Source organism: Dasypus novemcinctus, chromosome 1 (genome assembly GCF_030445035.2).
Source record: "Dasypus novemcinctus isolate mDasNov1 chromosome 1, mDasNov1.1.hap2, whole genome shotgun sequence".
Taxonomy (NCBI): domain Eukaryota; kingdom Metazoa; phylum Chordata; class Mammalia; order Cingulata; family Dasypodidae; genus Dasypus; species Dasypus novemcinctus.
In genome coordinates this window covers 126,659,394-126,677,283 of record NC_080673.1, presented here as the reverse complement: position 1 = coordinate 126,677,283, position 17,890 = coordinate 126,659,394, and the positions used below count along the sequence as shown (strand labels likewise).

At 40.1% G+C, this 17,890-nt stretch overlaps 1 protein-coding gene across 1 annotated transcript in view; it reads left to right on the top strand.

Moving 5' to 3' along the window:
• Window positions 1–17,890, top strand: part of FRAS1 (Fraser extracellular matrix complex subunit 1) — a 537,120-nt gene that overhangs the window by 265,170 nt on the left and 254,060 nt on the right. The window contains exons 12-14 of the mRNA XM_058296546.1: window positions 236–383; window positions 1,799–1,942; window positions 3,136–3,270. Of these exons, the coding sequence (XP_058152529.1) occupies window positions 236–383; window positions 1,799–1,942; window positions 3,136–3,270 (427 nt within the window). The remainder of the gene's footprint in view (window positions 1–235; window positions 384–1,798; window positions 1,943–3,135; window positions 3,271–17,890) is intronic.

The following is a 17,890-nucleotide window of genomic DNA, read 5'->3' as shown; positions in this document are numbered from 1 at the left end:
GCATGTCCCTGGGTCCTATGTTGAAGTAAATCAGTTATTAACAAGGAGAAATACTGTCTTTTTGTTTTTGACTCTTCCACTATTGTCCTGTTTCAGAGTTAGGTTTGACATGGTACTGATTCAGTGCCAGAATATCACCTTGTCCTTCATCTGGCCCTCATGAAATCAGAAGCTCTTCACCTGGGAAGAATCACTGTACTCTGATAACATTGCCCTTCTTTATTGTTTCATGTAGGAGGGAGAGAAGTGGGAGGATGGCCCTTGCAAGGTGTGTGAGTGCCGGGGGGCTCAGGTAACTTGCTATGAGGCCTCTTGTCCACCATGCCCAGTGGCCACATTAGCTGTGGTGGCAAAGGGACGCTGCTGTCCAGATTGCACATCAGGTGGGTCCTCCATTCGATTTATTTCTACTGACATATTTTTAGTGCCACAAAATTCATGGAGATCCTCTCCTTTGATTCTTGCTTCTTTTTCCTTAGTCACCTGGTGGTTGGTTTGTTTGCTTCTTCCTAATTTTTCTAACAAGTGGTGCTAATTAATTTTTGTCCATGTAATTGCCAAACTGCACTGATATAAGTATGTGACCTTCAGTAAGTCACTTACCACCATCCCCCACCCTTCTAAAACTTAGTTTTCTTGTTGAGAAAATGTCCTTTATCTCTCTTATAAAATTGTGAAAATCAAATGATATGTTAATAAACATATTAAGTCAAATATGTGTTAGGGCTTTATTTTTTAGGATTGAGGATAATTGCTCAAAGTTTTTATGGATGATCTTTTTTTAAGATGAGTTATTAAGCAGATGGTTGCTCTTAGAATGCTCAATGGATTTTTGAAGTTTAAATACTCATTAATTTCTTCCCAAAGAAAATTTTGTCTTCTTGTTCTGCAACTCTGCTTTCAAATCACCTGGGGTTGAATTAGTTCCAGTTAATAATTGTTGGCAAGCACTGGCATTGCTCTGGCTGAGCAGTAATTTGCCTATAAGCTTAGTCTCTCTTGGAGAAGTGGCATTTTCTTCCATTCATATTTTATAATTAATTGTTTTCATCTGTGGCCCCCAATTTTTCATACTGGCAGTTGCTCTTGCTGCACTCAACTTATTTTGGCTAATCACCGTGTTTATGTGAAGAGCTTAATATGGGAAAATCAAAACAACCTTATGGCTTAATTAGATTACCTTCACTAAAGTGGTCTCTGGGTTTTACAACTCAAATATTTGGCATATTATTAGCTTCTGTACATTGAAATTCAGGTCCTTGATAACTTCAAAACCTGAAAGAACACCTTTGCTGAAAGTTAACACTGAGATCAGTGATAGTTCCAATACTGGGAATGAGATTTAAAATTTTAGAGAAATGAAGAAAACTGGCTGTCCTTTTTCAGAAAATAACTTTTAAAAAATGTAGGTTTCATGTCTTAACTTTCTATGTATGCCAAAGCTAAAGAAGAACTTGTAAGAAATAGTAAATTATTCAATCAATCTGTTTAAATTATATATTACAGAGCTGGTCAGTCCCATTCCTAGAGACTTTCCAGCAGGTGGAAGCATTAATGGAGCTGGCAGTAATGTTTTTAGTGCCTTCAATTTGGGGCTAAGGGACGTTGTGATAGTATATCAGACTAGGAAAGGTTCTTTGATATCTTGCTTTGGAATGTATGTTTGCTATTTGGAGGCCTTTTTCATACATACCAAAGTCCATCCTATACAACTCTGTACCCTGTGGCTTTTTCTCAGAAGGGAAGAGAAGTCGTGTGGTCTATACTGAGTTCTTCTCTCTTTCGTCCTTGATTTTAGTTCACTGCCACGCAGACTGCTTGACGTGTTCTCAGGCTCCGGATCACTGTGACCTCTGCCTTGATCCCACAAAGTTCCTGCAGAACGGGCGGTGTGTGCCCAGCTGTGGACTGGGGTTTTACCAAGCTGGTGGTCTCTGTTTAGGTATGGCTCCAGGCGGACTGCCCAGAAAGTTAAGCTGAAGGTCCGAGGCTTTACTTGTCAAGAAGTGGGTCATGGGAACAGGAAATGTACAACTTCCAAAAAACATTAGGAGGTAGTAATGCCACTTGTAGATTCTTTGGCCCCTTTACCTAACATTTTATGGGTGTTTCGATGCTTATAGGATGATAGGTAATATGGACTACTGGATGATTGTTAGGTAGTCATGGCTGGATTTTTCATTTTTGAAGATTTCAAGAATAGTAATATCATAGGATCTTGGCCTCATTTGTTAAAACATTCATTTAATCCAGGATATGACTTTAGAATTGACATGGACCTCAGAGTTCACTTATTAGAACTTTCTCATTTTGCAGATGTGGACCCATGGGCCAGAGAGATTAACCACCTTACACAACAACATCACTCAGATAATTGATAATAGAACTTACCTCTGTGGGGTACCCCAGAGGAGCCAGAATGGGTTCATGTATATTTCAAGAATTCTTACACATCTTATAAGAATCATTGCTGATGTCCTATCTACCTGCATGGGACAGTTTGGTTGAGATCAAATCGTGCTACTTTTTATTCCTACCTCTAATTTGTGTGACTAACTACTGAGTTAAGGATAGGTAGGTTCATACCCTGTCTGTGATATTTAACCTCTCTGTACCTCATTATTCTTCTCTGTAAAATGGAATAATACTAGTATTTTCCTCAGAGGATTGTTGTGAGAATTAAGTTAAAGTTAAGTTAAAATGCTTAGAATAGTGTTCAGGATGTAGTCAGGGCTCAGTAAGGTTTAGCTATTTTTATTGCTTTTGTAATTATTCAGTTCTACTTCCTCTCCTGACCCAAAATCTTTAGCTTTTTTGAAAGTTATTTACATCTCTGCAAGTGACTGAATTTCTCTGAGCTTGTACCTCATCTGTAAGACTGGGATTCCTAATAATACCTACCCTGTAGGGTTGTTGTGATGATTAAATGTCATTAATATCTGTAAAGCACTTAGAGCAGTGCGTGGCATGAAATATGCCCTGTGTGTAAGATGGCGGTGAAAAGTCTTTTACTGCCTTTCAAGTTCTCTGTTACCTTGGGCCTAGGGTCGGGTCTGTAGGAATCAGCACTGGGGTGGCATCTCTGAGCTAATTAGAGGTTCTCTTTTTCTTTCTTTTGACTTCGTTGGGGGCCAGCTTGCCAGCCTCCATGCTCCACATGCACCAGTGACCTGGAGTGCTCGTCGTGCCAGCCTCCCCTGATGATGAGGCAAGGCCAGTGTGTAGCCATCTGCGGGGACGGCTTCTACCAAGATCACCACACCTGTGCAGGTATTGTCAGCTGGGACTCGGAAGGGCAGGCCCCTGGAAAAGCCACCCTCCCACCCCCACAAACCCCAGGCGATCTGGGCCTCCAGGGGCTATAAGCTGCTTTTCAAATAAGAGAAGAAACTCTGAATGAGAATTCTGATGGGATAAAAAATAACAGTGGAAGGAAAGAGATGACTCACATTGTTCTTATAACTTAAGAGTGCTTCAGTGCTGTGCATATGTGATAGTATTTCAAGTCCTTCTACACATGCCTTGGGGCATCACAATAGCATTTAAGTTACACCATACTTTTGGTTCAGGATTACCTTTATGTTGAAGTTAGATCCCTTAGTGTTGTAAACAGCATTTAAATGAAAGCAAAGGGGAAAATATATATAATTTTAAAGTTTTATTTTTACCTCAAGAAAGCGGGAGAAACAAAAACAAGAAAGGGGCATCATAATAAGGAACTTGGACAAATATGATAAAAGTGAGCATATTAATCTCTTACTTTAGGGTATGTATATTTATATGTATATATGTGTCTTTTAATTGCTATCTAATGAAATTCATACTATTATAATAGTCTCTAGAGATGAGAGTGGTCATAATATGATTTAATTTATTGTTTATACTTGACCATTTTTCAACAGTGATTGTAATCATGGTATAAGGGAAAAAGTAAATGCAGATATATATATATATATATATATATATATATATATATGTGTATGTATGTATAATTTTTAACTGAAGAAATGTACTAAGGTGGTAAAAGTAAAAATGAAGGCAGGGTACAGTGGATACAGGTAGTCAGATGTGCCCAAAACCTAGGCCAGGAGTGTGATGAAAGGTAAATCTAAAAAAGCAGATGCAGACCAGAGGGGAGGCTCTTGGATGTGTAGCCAGGAAGTCTGGATAGCTACACTCTGCAGCTGAGCAGGAAAAGGGTGGATGTGTGATGAGAATGGGAGGTGGGCAAGCCTGAGGGTCAGCTAACATGCTCCTCTCTCATGCTGATGGCTAGCTTTATGGAAAGAAAATAGTAAAAGAGAATCAGTTCATGGTTTTAATTAAGTGCAGGCTGAATGGGCTTTGAGGCAACATGGAGGTCCTATGTGGAGTATGGCTGATGCTCCCTTCCATTCTAGGATGTGGTCACAAGCAGAGTCCAAAGGAGCATGGAACCCTCTAGAAAGGAAGTGCTGGTACTAGTTATGCCACGGAGCTAAGAGGATAGCAGTGCCTATTCTGTGGCCAGTCTCCCTTATATTAAAAAACACAGAAGGCAGAATAGCATCTCTGTTTGTCTTGGGGGCTCTTTGAAGTCTGTAAAAATATCTTCTGTATCTCTGTCTCCTGAGTATCAAGGGCTGCACAAAGAGCCCATATTTGTTGAGCAAGTGTCTGATGAAAGAATGAATATAGATGCTTGGTGACCTTTGAAGGTTTTAACAAAAAGCTCAACAATAAAAGAGAAAAGAACCCTTACTGTTTATTGTTTATCATCATGTTCTATTTACCTGCTATTTTAAAAGAGACTCAAATGAGCACATAAAGATGATACCTTTTTAAGTGTCTAATAGTTGGGCAATTTAGGTAAACTGCTGAAATTTCAATTTAATGAAATTATTGAATGCATTCTTTACTCCTTTCTTTTGTCCCATCAGAGAGACCTACTGGTAGCACTCCTGTGACAGAGTTTGCCTTTAAAAGGATATTAATTCCCCCCAAGATTTTACTTCCCCCTCCATACCACCTTTTCCTCCTACAATACACACATGCACACACACCCCTTCATGCCACATACTCATTTATTTATTTATTGTCCATTTTCCTTTCTCTGAGGCCCAGGGTTTTAATTGGAGATGTTAATGCTGTTTTAGGACATTTTGAAATTGGTAATGTTTCATTTGATTACTGATTTACATAGCTGACTGCATCCACATTCTATCCACATACCCATGTACAAATGCCTCTAGTAGAAAGTTGCTGGGAAAATTTGTTCATGTTCCCTCCAGGGAATTAAACCAATTTGCTTTAATTTAGCCTAGTTGCATTTTTATGCATAAAGTGAAAATAAAGGAGAACAAGAGGAGAGTAGAGAAAGGAGAGAGGGGAAATATTAAAAATTAAAACTGAACTTGTGATAAATTTCTATATACCATCAAATGTTGTCCAGATCATCTTCCCAAATATGTTTTCTCAGCACAGGAATTTTTTGCAATAAGTGTGCTTGTACCATTTTTGTGACTTTTCACAACCGTTCTTGGAAGTAGGTCAGGCAGCCAGTGTGCTCTTCCAATACATGCTATCTTTTCAAAAAGATGCCTGCATTTTATATAACAGCAAGTTTTTCTGGCTTGATTCCTTTTGACAGGATCATTTATGTTATGACAGGGATAATCCTCCACTTTATTGACCCATCAAATCCAAAAGAAAGTGAACACTGTTCTGAAGAAACTGATTATCAGAAATTACCTGAGTAATATTCATGCACACTATGTTGACTATAGCACAGAGTGAAAGAGAGAAAGCAGAGCTAAGTACCGCATACTCATGACTCTTCAACTAGAAGAGTAGGCTGAAAAGAGAGACATAAAAGAGGACAATCTATGCCCACCACTGAGTCCTGCCAGAGAATCTCATCCTTGGGGGTCCTGATCATGTTATCCTTTCTCATGAATTTAATATGCACATAAATATATATGTACACATGTGTGTTATTGTCATTTTCTTGTGCTTTATTAAACTAAATATCATTGTAACCATAGACCACCTTGTTTTTTTTTTAAATATATTATTTATTTTTTTAAAAGATACTTAGCTTACACAAAATGTTACACAAAAAAATATAAAGGATTCCCATATGCCCCACTCCCAAACACCTCCCACCCTTCCCCACAGTAACAACTTTTTTCATTAGTGTGATACATTCATTGCAATTGATGAACACATTTGGAGCATTGTTGCTAAGCATGGATTATAGTTTACATTGTAGTTTACACTCTCTCCCACTCAATTCTGTAGGTTATGGCAGGATATGTAATTACCTGTGTCTGTCATTGCAATGTCATTCAGGACAATTCCAAGTCCCAAAAATGCCCCCATATTACATCTTTTTTTCCCTTTCCCTGCATTCAGTACCTCCAGTGGCCACTGTCTCCACATAATGATATAATTTCTTCCGTTGCTAAAATCACAATAAGTATATAGTAGAATAGCAGTAAGTCCACTCTAGCCCATATTTTATTCCCCAATCCTGAGAATTCTGTGATAGTGATACCCACTCCACCTCAATTGAGAGGGACCTCAATCCCATATGGCTGGTGGATAGGACTCTCTTGCTTGCAGTTGTAGACTCTGTCAGTTCTTTGGTGTGTTGGTTGTCCATCTTTTCCTCCTTGTTAGTTGTTCTGGGTGAGTCCAATGACCTGGAGCATAGGTGTTGCACCTCTACTGAAACTCAGGGCCCAGCTGGCAAATGGACAGCCCAAAGATTCAAGTCTCTTGGACATACACCTTCCAACTCCTGCACCAGTTATAGGTTTAAATAGAAGGGACAGAAGAGGCACATGTTGCGAAGTCACAACTGAGTCCAACTCTGTCACACTTGGGAGCACAGACTCCAAAGCAGGGCCACTGGTGAGGCACCAATCTCCAGAGCTATCTGCCATGCCCATAGGACCTGGGTGTCTCCAGAGCCCTCAGGAGCCCCACTATTTGGGGTAGTATCTATTTTGGCAGTCTATGAGATCCTACTGTGACGTGCATAAGCATTACCTCTGGGATGACCTCCTGACTCACTTTGCAGTCTTTGCCATAAAAACTCACGTGTCTTTACCTTTTCCCCCTTTTATTTGAGTTTTTTTTCCCAGTTGCATTGCTCATTGGTGTTTGGTGGTAATCCCTCGGTGCCAGGGAGGCTCATCCTCTTGGTTACCACTTGCTCTGGATTTATTGCAGTCTCTCTACCAGGGTAGTAACTCCATTGCTTCTTCTTAGAAACCCTGGGATTGAATCTAAATCTGGATCCAGACTGAGTTTGCCATATCCCAAGAACATTCTTCCTTGCCTGTCTTTCCCCTCCTTTTTAGTCAACCTCTGTTCCATCCAGGTGACCACTGAGCTATGCTCACAAATCCTAGATGTCAGAGCTCATAAGAAGAAAAGTTAAACAGCCAAATTAATACGCACCATGCAAGATTAGTTTAAAATGAGTAGCTCATACGATTCTAGCTTTTGAGTAGAGAAAGAGTAGAATTTAGTCCCTTTTTTAAGTAGCAATGTTTTGTTTATCTATTTTAAAATTACATGATTTGCAGAGGACTGGGGATGGAGATGTGTGCACCTTGGAGCATGGGCTGCCTTCATTCCTCAGCCCTGAGGTGGGAGGGAGCATGGGGGGGGGCATGGAGAGAGCATGGCACAGTGGGTCAGAGCTTGGGCTCTGGAGCCAAACCACCTGGATTCCAGTCTTGACTCTGTCCCTTACAAACTCAGCTTATTATTTAGTTCTGTGCTTCAGTTGCCCTATGAGTAAAGCAGGGACCATGATATCTACCTCACAGTATTGGGAGGATTGAGTGAGTGAATTCACATATGTCTCCTAGCCTGGTGCCAGCTACCTAGGAAGGTATGTTAAGAGACTTGGATTTCTGGTTTCCATAGTCCTTGTCCCTGTTCCCCCTGTTCATTCTCTCCCTCTCTCTCTTTTTACATTTTATTTGTTTCTTTTTTCTTGTATCAATGTTACAAATTACTCTGTTAACACAAGATAATAACTACAATAACAATGAATCTGCTTTAATCAGCGGTTAAACTCCCGCCTTACTTTTGTTCATTCCTCAGTCTTGAGGCATTTGGGATGGATGTCCACTCTGTCTGCTTCAGGCTGAGAAGGGACATAGATATTATGGGGCTGATTCATTCTCTTTTAACCACTGCTGTAGGTCCCGAGGATCTGAAGATAAACATGACTCAGTCTTTGTCTGAAATGAGCTCGTGCTCAAGGCAGGTTTAGCTGTTGCTTACAAAGGTGTAAAAGAATACAAAAACAAAAATCTATGTAGTTTATAATTCTGTAAATGATGCTATGTGGTCTTAGATTTAGAAACTTAAAGAATAAAGCAATTAAGCATTTCATAGATCTTTATGGGAGTATCATTTTGAATCTCAATTCTATTACTTATTATGATATGGCCCTGGGCAAGGCATTTAACTTCTTTGGGCCTCATTTCATCAACTATAATATGGGGATAATATTATTTACTTTAGAATATTTTTGTTGGGGTTAGAAATTATGTTTAAAAAGGGTCAATATACTGTGCCTGATACACAGTATGTGTGCAATAAAATAGTATTATCATTATTGAAACCGTTTCCTCTATTTTTCAAACTATGAAATGTTTGATATGGGGATGAAAAACCAGCTTGCCTTAAGAAACAAATATTTTTGTGCCATTAATGTCTGATTTAAGATAAAATCTACTTTTATAAGTTCATGGAGAGATATAGAGAACAGTTGACTATTCTTCACAAACTAAAATTTTTACTATTTTCTTTAAATGCCCTTAGATTAAATGATTGGAGACTCTGTAATTATGTATTTCTTAGCCAATATTGTATTACATTTAGAGTGAAAGCTTAGATAAGAAGCTTGTAAAACCTGTAAAATTTACGTATGGTTGAGATTTAAAAGCTGTAGCTTGAGCAAAAGCACTTCTAAAGTTAATTATTGGTTGGAATTATGGTTGACTGGAGCAACCCAATCATGTGCAGAAATGAGATGCTGACCTCTTGGAGATCAGGTTCAAAGCAGAGAACATTTAATGGGACTTGGCACAATGTTCCAGCACGTGGCTTAGCCCAGCCTGGCCCTGGCCTGGGAAGACCTTTTGACGAAGGCGCTTATGAATCTGCTGTTCTAAAATCTTTAAGCATTCTCTTTGTTCTGGCATCATTGTCAACGCCGTATCCTCCATGGCTCATCCAGCATACCCAGATTTTGAGGATCAGGACCAATTTCATTGCTTTATACATATTCAGTTTGGCACCCAGCACATTCCTACCACTCTGCCTTCACTCATTTTTTTCTGCTCTTTAAATTCTATGCACTGTTTCAAGGCCAATCATTATTCCCATCACCACCTCTTTGAAACTTTACCTGGCATCCAACAGCCATATGGTCTCTCACTTAATTGCTACTGTCTTGTAAAGGGGCTTACAGCTTCAAGTGATATTTCTGTCTTCTCCACTTTTTATTCAACAAATATTTGTTGAGTATTTTCTGTGTAGCAGGCCCTGATACACAGCCGTGAGCCAGACAGACAAGTTCTCTGTGTTTAAGGGGCTTACTTTCTCAATAGAAGAGTGATTGTAAATAGATAAATAAGATAATTTCCAGTAGTTATCATTATATGAATTTATTGCTATCCATGATATAAAGACAATTTTACAAGATAATATGATAGGAAGTGACTGATATTGACACAGCAGCAGTTCTTTATACTTTGAAATTCCCACAGTGAGAAGCACATATAAGACCCTCTGGAATATATATATATATATTTTTGATTGAAAAAGTGTGCTACACCATTGCTTGGAGGAGAAAGGACAGGACAGAAAGGCAGGCCTACACTTTGACTTACAGGTTATCTGTTTTCCATTTCAGTTCTGTTATTTATTCTCTATCAGCAATTCCTGGCTTAGGTGTGGTTTCAGGGAAATTGTAGAACCTCTATTTTCCCCACTCTTTTGTTACTTCCTTTTCCTCCTTTTTAGGATAATTGAGTTCCTTATCAATGTTGTAAGGGTGACTCTTAAACAAATCTGCCATTGGAACTTGGGTGGTTATCCACAGAATATTTAAGCCTGGGATTGACTTCCTAGAATGTAAGTCTCTTAAGTAGATCCAGTGAGGCAGGTAACAATGGGATTCCAAATGCCCTGTCTTTGGATACTCATGTAAAGGATAAATGGAGAGAAGAAATAAAAAGCAGCTGATGGGAGTTTTGCTGGGAACTTTGCTTTAGCAGGAGCTGGCTGTGTTTGGCATTTGTTTTTGCTGCTTGTAGACTCTTGATATGCGTGCCAAAAGACAAATGACAGAACAAAGGTATCACGCACCAGTAGAGAAAGCCCACCACAGATACACAGGAGTTTATCTTCCCAACAGATCCCATTCTTCCTGACAAATCTTTACCCCAAAATATTTCAGCTATGAAATCCAAACAAATGACAAGACTTCTGGCTTTCTGCCCAGGTTTTAGGGTTCTCAGTTATTTTAGCTACACTGTGTGGAATACATTCTCTCTCTTCCCTTTCCTCTCCCCCACACTGTCCCAGCTCTGGCCTCCCCACCTTTTCTCTGCTGCCTACAAGGTACACAGCACCTCCCTGTAATCGCTGCCAAGATCTGAGCAGGCTGTTCAAGTGCAGTCAGGAAGTCTGGGAACTCTGTCCATCAAAAGCATAGTTTTGCTTGCGGTCCTTCCTTTGCCTCTTCAGTTTCTGTAGAGAAATAGACCCAACTACTACCAGCAAAGTCAAGGGTCGTTTAATTAACAGGGGCTGGGGCAAAACCCAGGGAGTCCTAGCAGCTGTGGTTTCCATACGATCACTGTGGATGCAAGGAAGCTAGCTGGGAGTGCTGTTTGGTTGATCAAGCTAGGCCTAGGTGGCCACTGCATGTGACAACCTGGGGATGTAGATTTTATTTGCATTGTAAATTTACAAGTATTAGCTTGAGAGGCAGGAGGGAGAAAGACTAACTTTTATTATGAATGCCCCTGGTGAGCTGAATCCCTAAAAAAGAGGCAACGGGGAAAAACAAAAAAAACAAAATAAAATAAAAAATAAAAAATTTAATTTAATTTAATTTAATTTAAAAAAGAAGCAATGGGTTTGGTTCCTGAAATTTTAAGCAAGTAGATGTGAACTTGGTAAGAAAAGAGCCATGATCCAAGGTATATCCAGATGAGTGTCTGACTTCATCCTCTGATTTGAGAACCGATGGAAAGCTAGCTTACTTGGAAAATATTACCCTATGTATAGAGACCTACCAAAGACTCTGTCAGCTTGGTTCAAACTTTCTATCTACAGAATATGCTCCAATCAAATGTTGCCCAAGTAACATTTCATTCTGCTGTATCATAAATGTGGTTAATAGATTAGTCATTTACCTAGCATGCCCCATAGGGAAAAGAATTAATGGCTTTTTTTCCTTCTTGGTAATTTTTTCCCCTAATTACCGTGCAAATTCTTGTTTATTCCAAAAAATAATTGGATAAGGTCACTAAAATACAAACCACAATAGAAAATCAGCTAAAATCCTATCTCAGGAAGCGGACTTTGCCCAGTGGTTAGGGCATCCGTCTACCACATGGGAGGTCCGTGGTTCAAACCCCAGGCCTCCTTGACCCGTGTGGAGCTGGCCCATGCACAGTGCTGATGCGTGCAAGGAGTGCCCTGCCACGCAGGGGCCTCCCCCGCGGAGGGGAGCCCCACGCGCAAGGAGTGCGCCCCATAAGGAGAGCCGCCCAGCGTGAAAGAAAGTTCAGCCTGCCTAAGAATGGCGCCGCACACACGGAGAGCTGACACAACAAGATGATGCAACAAAAAGAAACACAGATTCCCTTGCCGCTGACAAAACAGAAGCGGACAAAGAAGAACATGCAGCAAATGGACACAGAACAGACAAGATCTATCCCTTTGGTTTCCATATCCTATTCCCACTCCCCTTCTCCCTAGTACCTGGCATAAATAACTATTATAATGCATTTTACTGCATATTTTTTGTATGTGTCTGCTCTTACTGTTCTGTATGCATGCAGTTTAAATATTACTAAGTATTACTGGCTGGATATTTCATTCTTTTCTTATTTTTTCCTTACTAAGCACCTTTTCTAACATACATGGATGTTGCTGTGTGTACATTTAATCCACTGTGTCTAGCTGCTGCATTCTTGTTTAATTTGCATATATCTGACTATTCATAAGGCTGGCACTTTTTTCACATTTGTATTTTTCCTTTATGATCTCCCTCAAGTACACATAGCTTTTCTGAATATTCGAAGAATGAGTGTTCTCATTTCAAAGCATGAAGGATTCAGTTGGCAAAGGGAGACAGCTACCCAGCCTGGTAGAAGAGAAAAGAAGATGAGATAAAAGGCTAAAAAATGGAGATTGCTCAGATGACCTTCTCCTTTTAACTTTGTCTGGGGCTTGTGCTTCTTAGGCAAACAGCCTCGATCTCATCAGGAGCTATGATTTGGAGTTGAAGTGGTCTGTCAGGCATCTGGGTTTCTCTGAGCTTGATCAAGCTATTTTCAGTCACTTTCTCAAGGGCTTTTGTTCTGTAGAGACTGCAAGGAAATAGCTTCAGAGTGAGAGGCCTTGGGGAAAGGCTGGAGCATGTTCATATCACTGCTCCTAAATTCCTGAAGGCTCTATTACTACCATTTCCTCCATTCCTAAGTGTACTTCCCTTCCCACAGTCATTTCCTTCCTTTCTTCTTCTCTCTCCTATTGCACTTTTATTTGCTCCCTTTTTAATTAATTTTTTAAAAAGCATTACTGAGATATGTCCACATACCATACAACCCATATAAAGCTGTACATTCAGTGGCTTTTGGTATAATCACAGAATTGTGCGGTCATCACCACAGTCTATTTTAGAGCATTTTCATTACTCCGAAAAGAAAAGCTCCCTACCACTTAGCAGTCTCCGCTCAGTCCCTCTGTCCTTCTCCTGCTGTATGTAACTGTGCCCACAATGGGGGTTAATTTGCTTTTGACTCCAGTTGTAACAAGAACTTACTAGCTCTCCCAGTGCCTGCCTCTCACATGAGCATATATAACAGCCTCTGCTTTCACTGTTATATCATATAGCATCTAATCATAGCTTCGTGAATTTTAGGTACAAGAAATGTTATTATTCCCATTTTACAGATTAGGAAACCAAGGAACAGTGGAGTTGAATTTAAAATTGAAAAATGTTTCATCAGCTAGAGCTTCTTATTGGAAATTTACCCATTGCCTCCTGATAAAACTTTAAAACTTGGCAATGTCTTCATAGTAATTTATGAGATGTGAATGAAAGCAGGCAATTGCCACAAAATAGTTAAGAAACAGAATGAAAGGATTTGCGATGTGTATGGTACACCTGCTAGTGCCTGAAGTTTAGGCTGTTTCTGTGTGGTTGCCAGTGAAAACTTCTTGACAGTTTGCAAATATGAACTGAAGACTCACTGATGGATTTAAGAGGACCTATGAATCAGTGTGCTAATTCCCTAACGATGGTAGAGAAATTTGCCCCAAGAGACCTGAAAAGGCAAGTGACTAGGCCCCTTCTCCTTTCCTGAGGGGATGATTTGAATTGAAGGTTGAGACCACATATATCCACAGTTAAGAGTCTGGAAATTCTTCATATAAAGTGAGAAGTTACCAGTAGTAAATGCTTTTAATGCTTCCTTGGAAAAGGCCCCATTTCATTCTTAGGGAAGCACAGGTTAGAAAAAGTTTAAAGCAGTCTTCTGTTTCTAAATCATCAAATACTAAAAGAAGCTTCTTGTTTTGAGAGAAAGATTCAATACGGAGTTGCTAACAGAAAATTAAGTAGTTCCTTTTTGTTTTTGAAATGTCTTGCTCCACAAGACAACACATGTCTTGTTATTCTCCAGAAAAGTCAGGGATCTTCCCAAATAAATTATCTACTGCATGTGAGATAAGAAGATGGTTTGCCCTTACTCCCTCTATTTTTAAATTTATTGTCACATTTTTCACAATATAACACGCAAACCCTGAATGATCTAAAACATGTCACTAAGAGAATTTGTGATGAAAAATCATGGAATGACCTTTTATTTTTCATAATAACCCAAATGTAATAAAAACCACATGTAAAATAAGCCTGCAAGAAGAGATAATCTGCAGTAGCATATGTTCAGTGTTAGAAATTAGAAATCAATTGTAAAACACAGTGGGAGCATGTCATTATAAGAAATGACAGCTCAGCATAGTCTTATTTTGAAATAGAAATATCTTCTGCTGCCATGCCTACACATGGAACATGTCTCTTATCTCATACAGAAAAAATAAGAGACGAGCATCACATTTAGTACTCTATATAGAGGCAGCACAAGTATTCATCATCATAAGCAGATCATGGCTCCAGTATTTATTAAGTAAATTTTATAGCCTCAAGTTTATAAATATTTTAAGACTATGACCTCATGGTTAGTTGCTTACGTGTAGAAAGTAACTATGGGTGAATGTCCCATACAATAAAATAATCTGTTATGCATTCATTCAGGATACATTTATTGAGTACTAACTATGTACCACACACATCAGGCTGGGCACCAAGGATTTCAGACAACTAAAACATGGTGCCTCTCCTAGAGAGTATTATGATCCATGGAGGAAGAGAGATTTGTAACCAAATAATTAGTAGAGTAGGGTAAATACCATAAAAGAAGAATGTAAAAAATGCTGCAAGAATATGAAGGGAGGAGTAACTAACTTCATTTTGACAAGTTTGGCAGAGTTTCAGAGACGTAATGACAACTTAGTGAGGTGCCCAAAAACTAAAGAAGAAACCAGAGGCATTGCTTAATGGGTGAACCCTGCGTGCAGCATTCAGAACCCAGGAACAGGTACATGGCATGCTTAAGGCACTTTGTTCCACAGAGTTGGCGTGTATGGGGAATGTAGCGGAAAACAGGAAAAGTTAAGTGGAGCTCAGCTCGAGAAGGACCTGACTATCATCCCTAAGTCTTTGGCCTCTGTCCTGCTCATCCTTTGGCCCCTGTTCTGATTGAAAACAAAAGGGGTATTTCAGTTTGCTAAAAGCTGCTGGGAGTAATATACCAGATGGGTTGGTTTTTACAACGGGAACTTTTATGTTAAAAGCTTACCGTTCTGAGGCCTTGAAAGTGTCCAAATCAAGGCATCATCAGGAGATCCTTTTCCCCAAGCTGCAACTATAGGCCATCAGGCACATGGCAGCATCCACTCATCTCTCCCCTCTCCTTCAGGCCTCAGTGCATTCAGTTTCTGGCTAAGGTGGCTTCCTCTCAGCTTCTGTGCTCCTCTCTGTCTCAGCAGCATTTCCTTAAAACTGCAGTTTTTTATTCCTCCATTTGTAAAGGACTCTACTGAGAGGATTAAGACCCACCCTGCAGGAAGTGGACTTGGCCCAATGGATAGGGCATCCACCTACCACATGGGAGGTCCACAATTCAAACCCTGGGCCTCCTTGATCTGTGTGGAGCTGGCCCATGTGCAGTGCTAATGCACACAAGGAGTGCTGTGCCACGCAGGGGTGCCCCCCATGTAGGGGAGCCCCATGCGCAAGGAGTACACCCCGTAAGGAGAGCTGCCCAGCGCAAAACAAAGTGTAGCCTCCCCAAGAATGGTGTAGCACACACGGAGAGCTGACACAACAAGATGATGCAACAACAAAAAAAAGAAACAGATTCCTGGTGCCACTGATAAGGACAGAAGCGGTCACAGAAGAACACACACAGAGAATAGACAACTGGGGGAGGGGAGAGGGAGAGAAATAAATAAATACATAAATCTTAAAAAAAAAAAAAGACCCACCCTGGGTTATGCAATCTAATCAAAGGCCCTTAACTGAAGGATTTTAATCACAAGGTACCACCTACAATAGGTTTACATGCATAGGAATGGATTTGTTTTATGAACAGGATTTTCTGGGGTCTGCAAAACCTTCAAACTCCCACAAGGGGTAATATTATAAATATTTAACAAGCAAAATTGAACAGATTCAGACCAGTCAGAAAGAGGGAGGGCCTGAGACCCTCTCCTGGGCCAGATCTTTGTGTTGCTAAATCATGATAAATGACAGCATTCTTGGGGATGGAGTCAGAGTTTCAGGAAGGGTGCTTTGGGCAATAGACATTTTCCAACCAATCTGGAATTATTTTACTATTTTATCATTTTAACAACTTAGTACAACTGAGCATCTGTATTACCATCCAGGCAGTCATTCAGGAAGAGAACTAGAGAGTCACACTTTATTTCTTTTCTGTGCCCTCCGAACAAAGATTATTTCATTTCCTAAAGATACCTTGAGTTAATTACCCTCTCCTCCCCTCATTGCAAGAGTGGCCTCTCTGAAAAGCAAAACAGATGATTCCACTGCCCTGACTAAAACTCTTCCATGGGATGAAGTCCAGAGTTCCTACCTTGGCCTATGAGATTTGGGTGATCTGGCCCCCCATTATCTTTTCAGCTTCACTTTCCATCACACGCTCAGGCACTAACTCCCTGTGCAGTTTTCACAATGCCATCAGTGCCCTCCAGGGAGGGAGTTTGTAAAGTGCTCCCTGTAACAGACCTCAGGTAACAGGACTACCTGTGACTAGGTGGGAAGGTCCCACAGGTTAACACAGCACCGTGCACTTACTAAGTGCTTCCTTTAATGCTGATCGACAGATGAGCCTGGTATACCTCCTTAGAACTGAGGTTGGGGTTGTCTGTTTTGTTTTTCAAGTAAAGGCTTTGGGTCAACTCCAGAGTCAGTGAGGCAGAGGTAGGAACAGTGATAGACACCTCAGATGCTGACTATAGTCACTAAGCAAAGAACAGTTGAATGAATGCCTGGCAGACAAATTTCATGGTTTTAAGGGTAGAATTTGTTACTTGGATTTTTGCCTCTATGTCTTTAGTTATAATGTCTGTCAGGAGCTTATCCTAAATGTGAACAATATTCTCATGTAATACTAATAAAATATAAATGAGGAGTTAAATATAAATGAAGTCACAATGAACAGGGTTAACAAAATGGAAATGGGCTCTGCCCTCATTTTCTAGTGAGGGGAACGGCCAGTAAATGAGTAAACTTTTCTTTATCTCTGCTTCCCACACCACTAGTGCAAGCCATCATCACCTCTTACCTGGACCACAGCAGTAGACTTCAAACTGATCCCCCTCCTTACATGTATGTCCTTAAACCCTCTGTGCTAGGCAGGTGGAGGTATCTTTAAAAAATTGAAATCATCAAAAGGTCATTTGTCTAGCCCACTTAAGCCCTTTCATGACTTCATATTGCAATTATCAAATCCGAACTCCTTTCCACGGTCTCTAAGGTCTCCTCCAGCCATGGATCATGCCCCTGGGCCCTTCTGTGCCTCTTTTGGCTCAGACCACAAGGCTGTCTCCTGTTTCTTGAACATCTCTTCTCACAGCCTTTGTTTGAGCTGTTCTCTCCCTCTCTCCGGGGCTGGCTTCTGCTCTTCCTTAGATCTATCTGATGTTGGTCCCCACACTCCACCACTTTTATTCTTTGTCACAGAACGCTTCCTAGCATTTAACACAATTGGTAATTATCTCTAAATTTGTTGGGGAGAGAAATTGTCTGAAATTAAGTCTCGTGTAGTGTAGTTTAGAACTGAAAGAAGGGGATTGGATTTTTGAGATTTGCAATGAAGGTATCCTTTCTTCTGCCTCCAAAAAGATACCTAATTAAATTACTAAGGTAATGGTTGCCAGACTATTTGGCAAGCAGCAAAGGCATTCTCTTTCCCAATTTTGATCAGAATTAATACCTCTGCAAAATAGACTGCACCCCATTGTGAAGCAAACGTTTTTTTAATGAGGCTGCATTAACAAA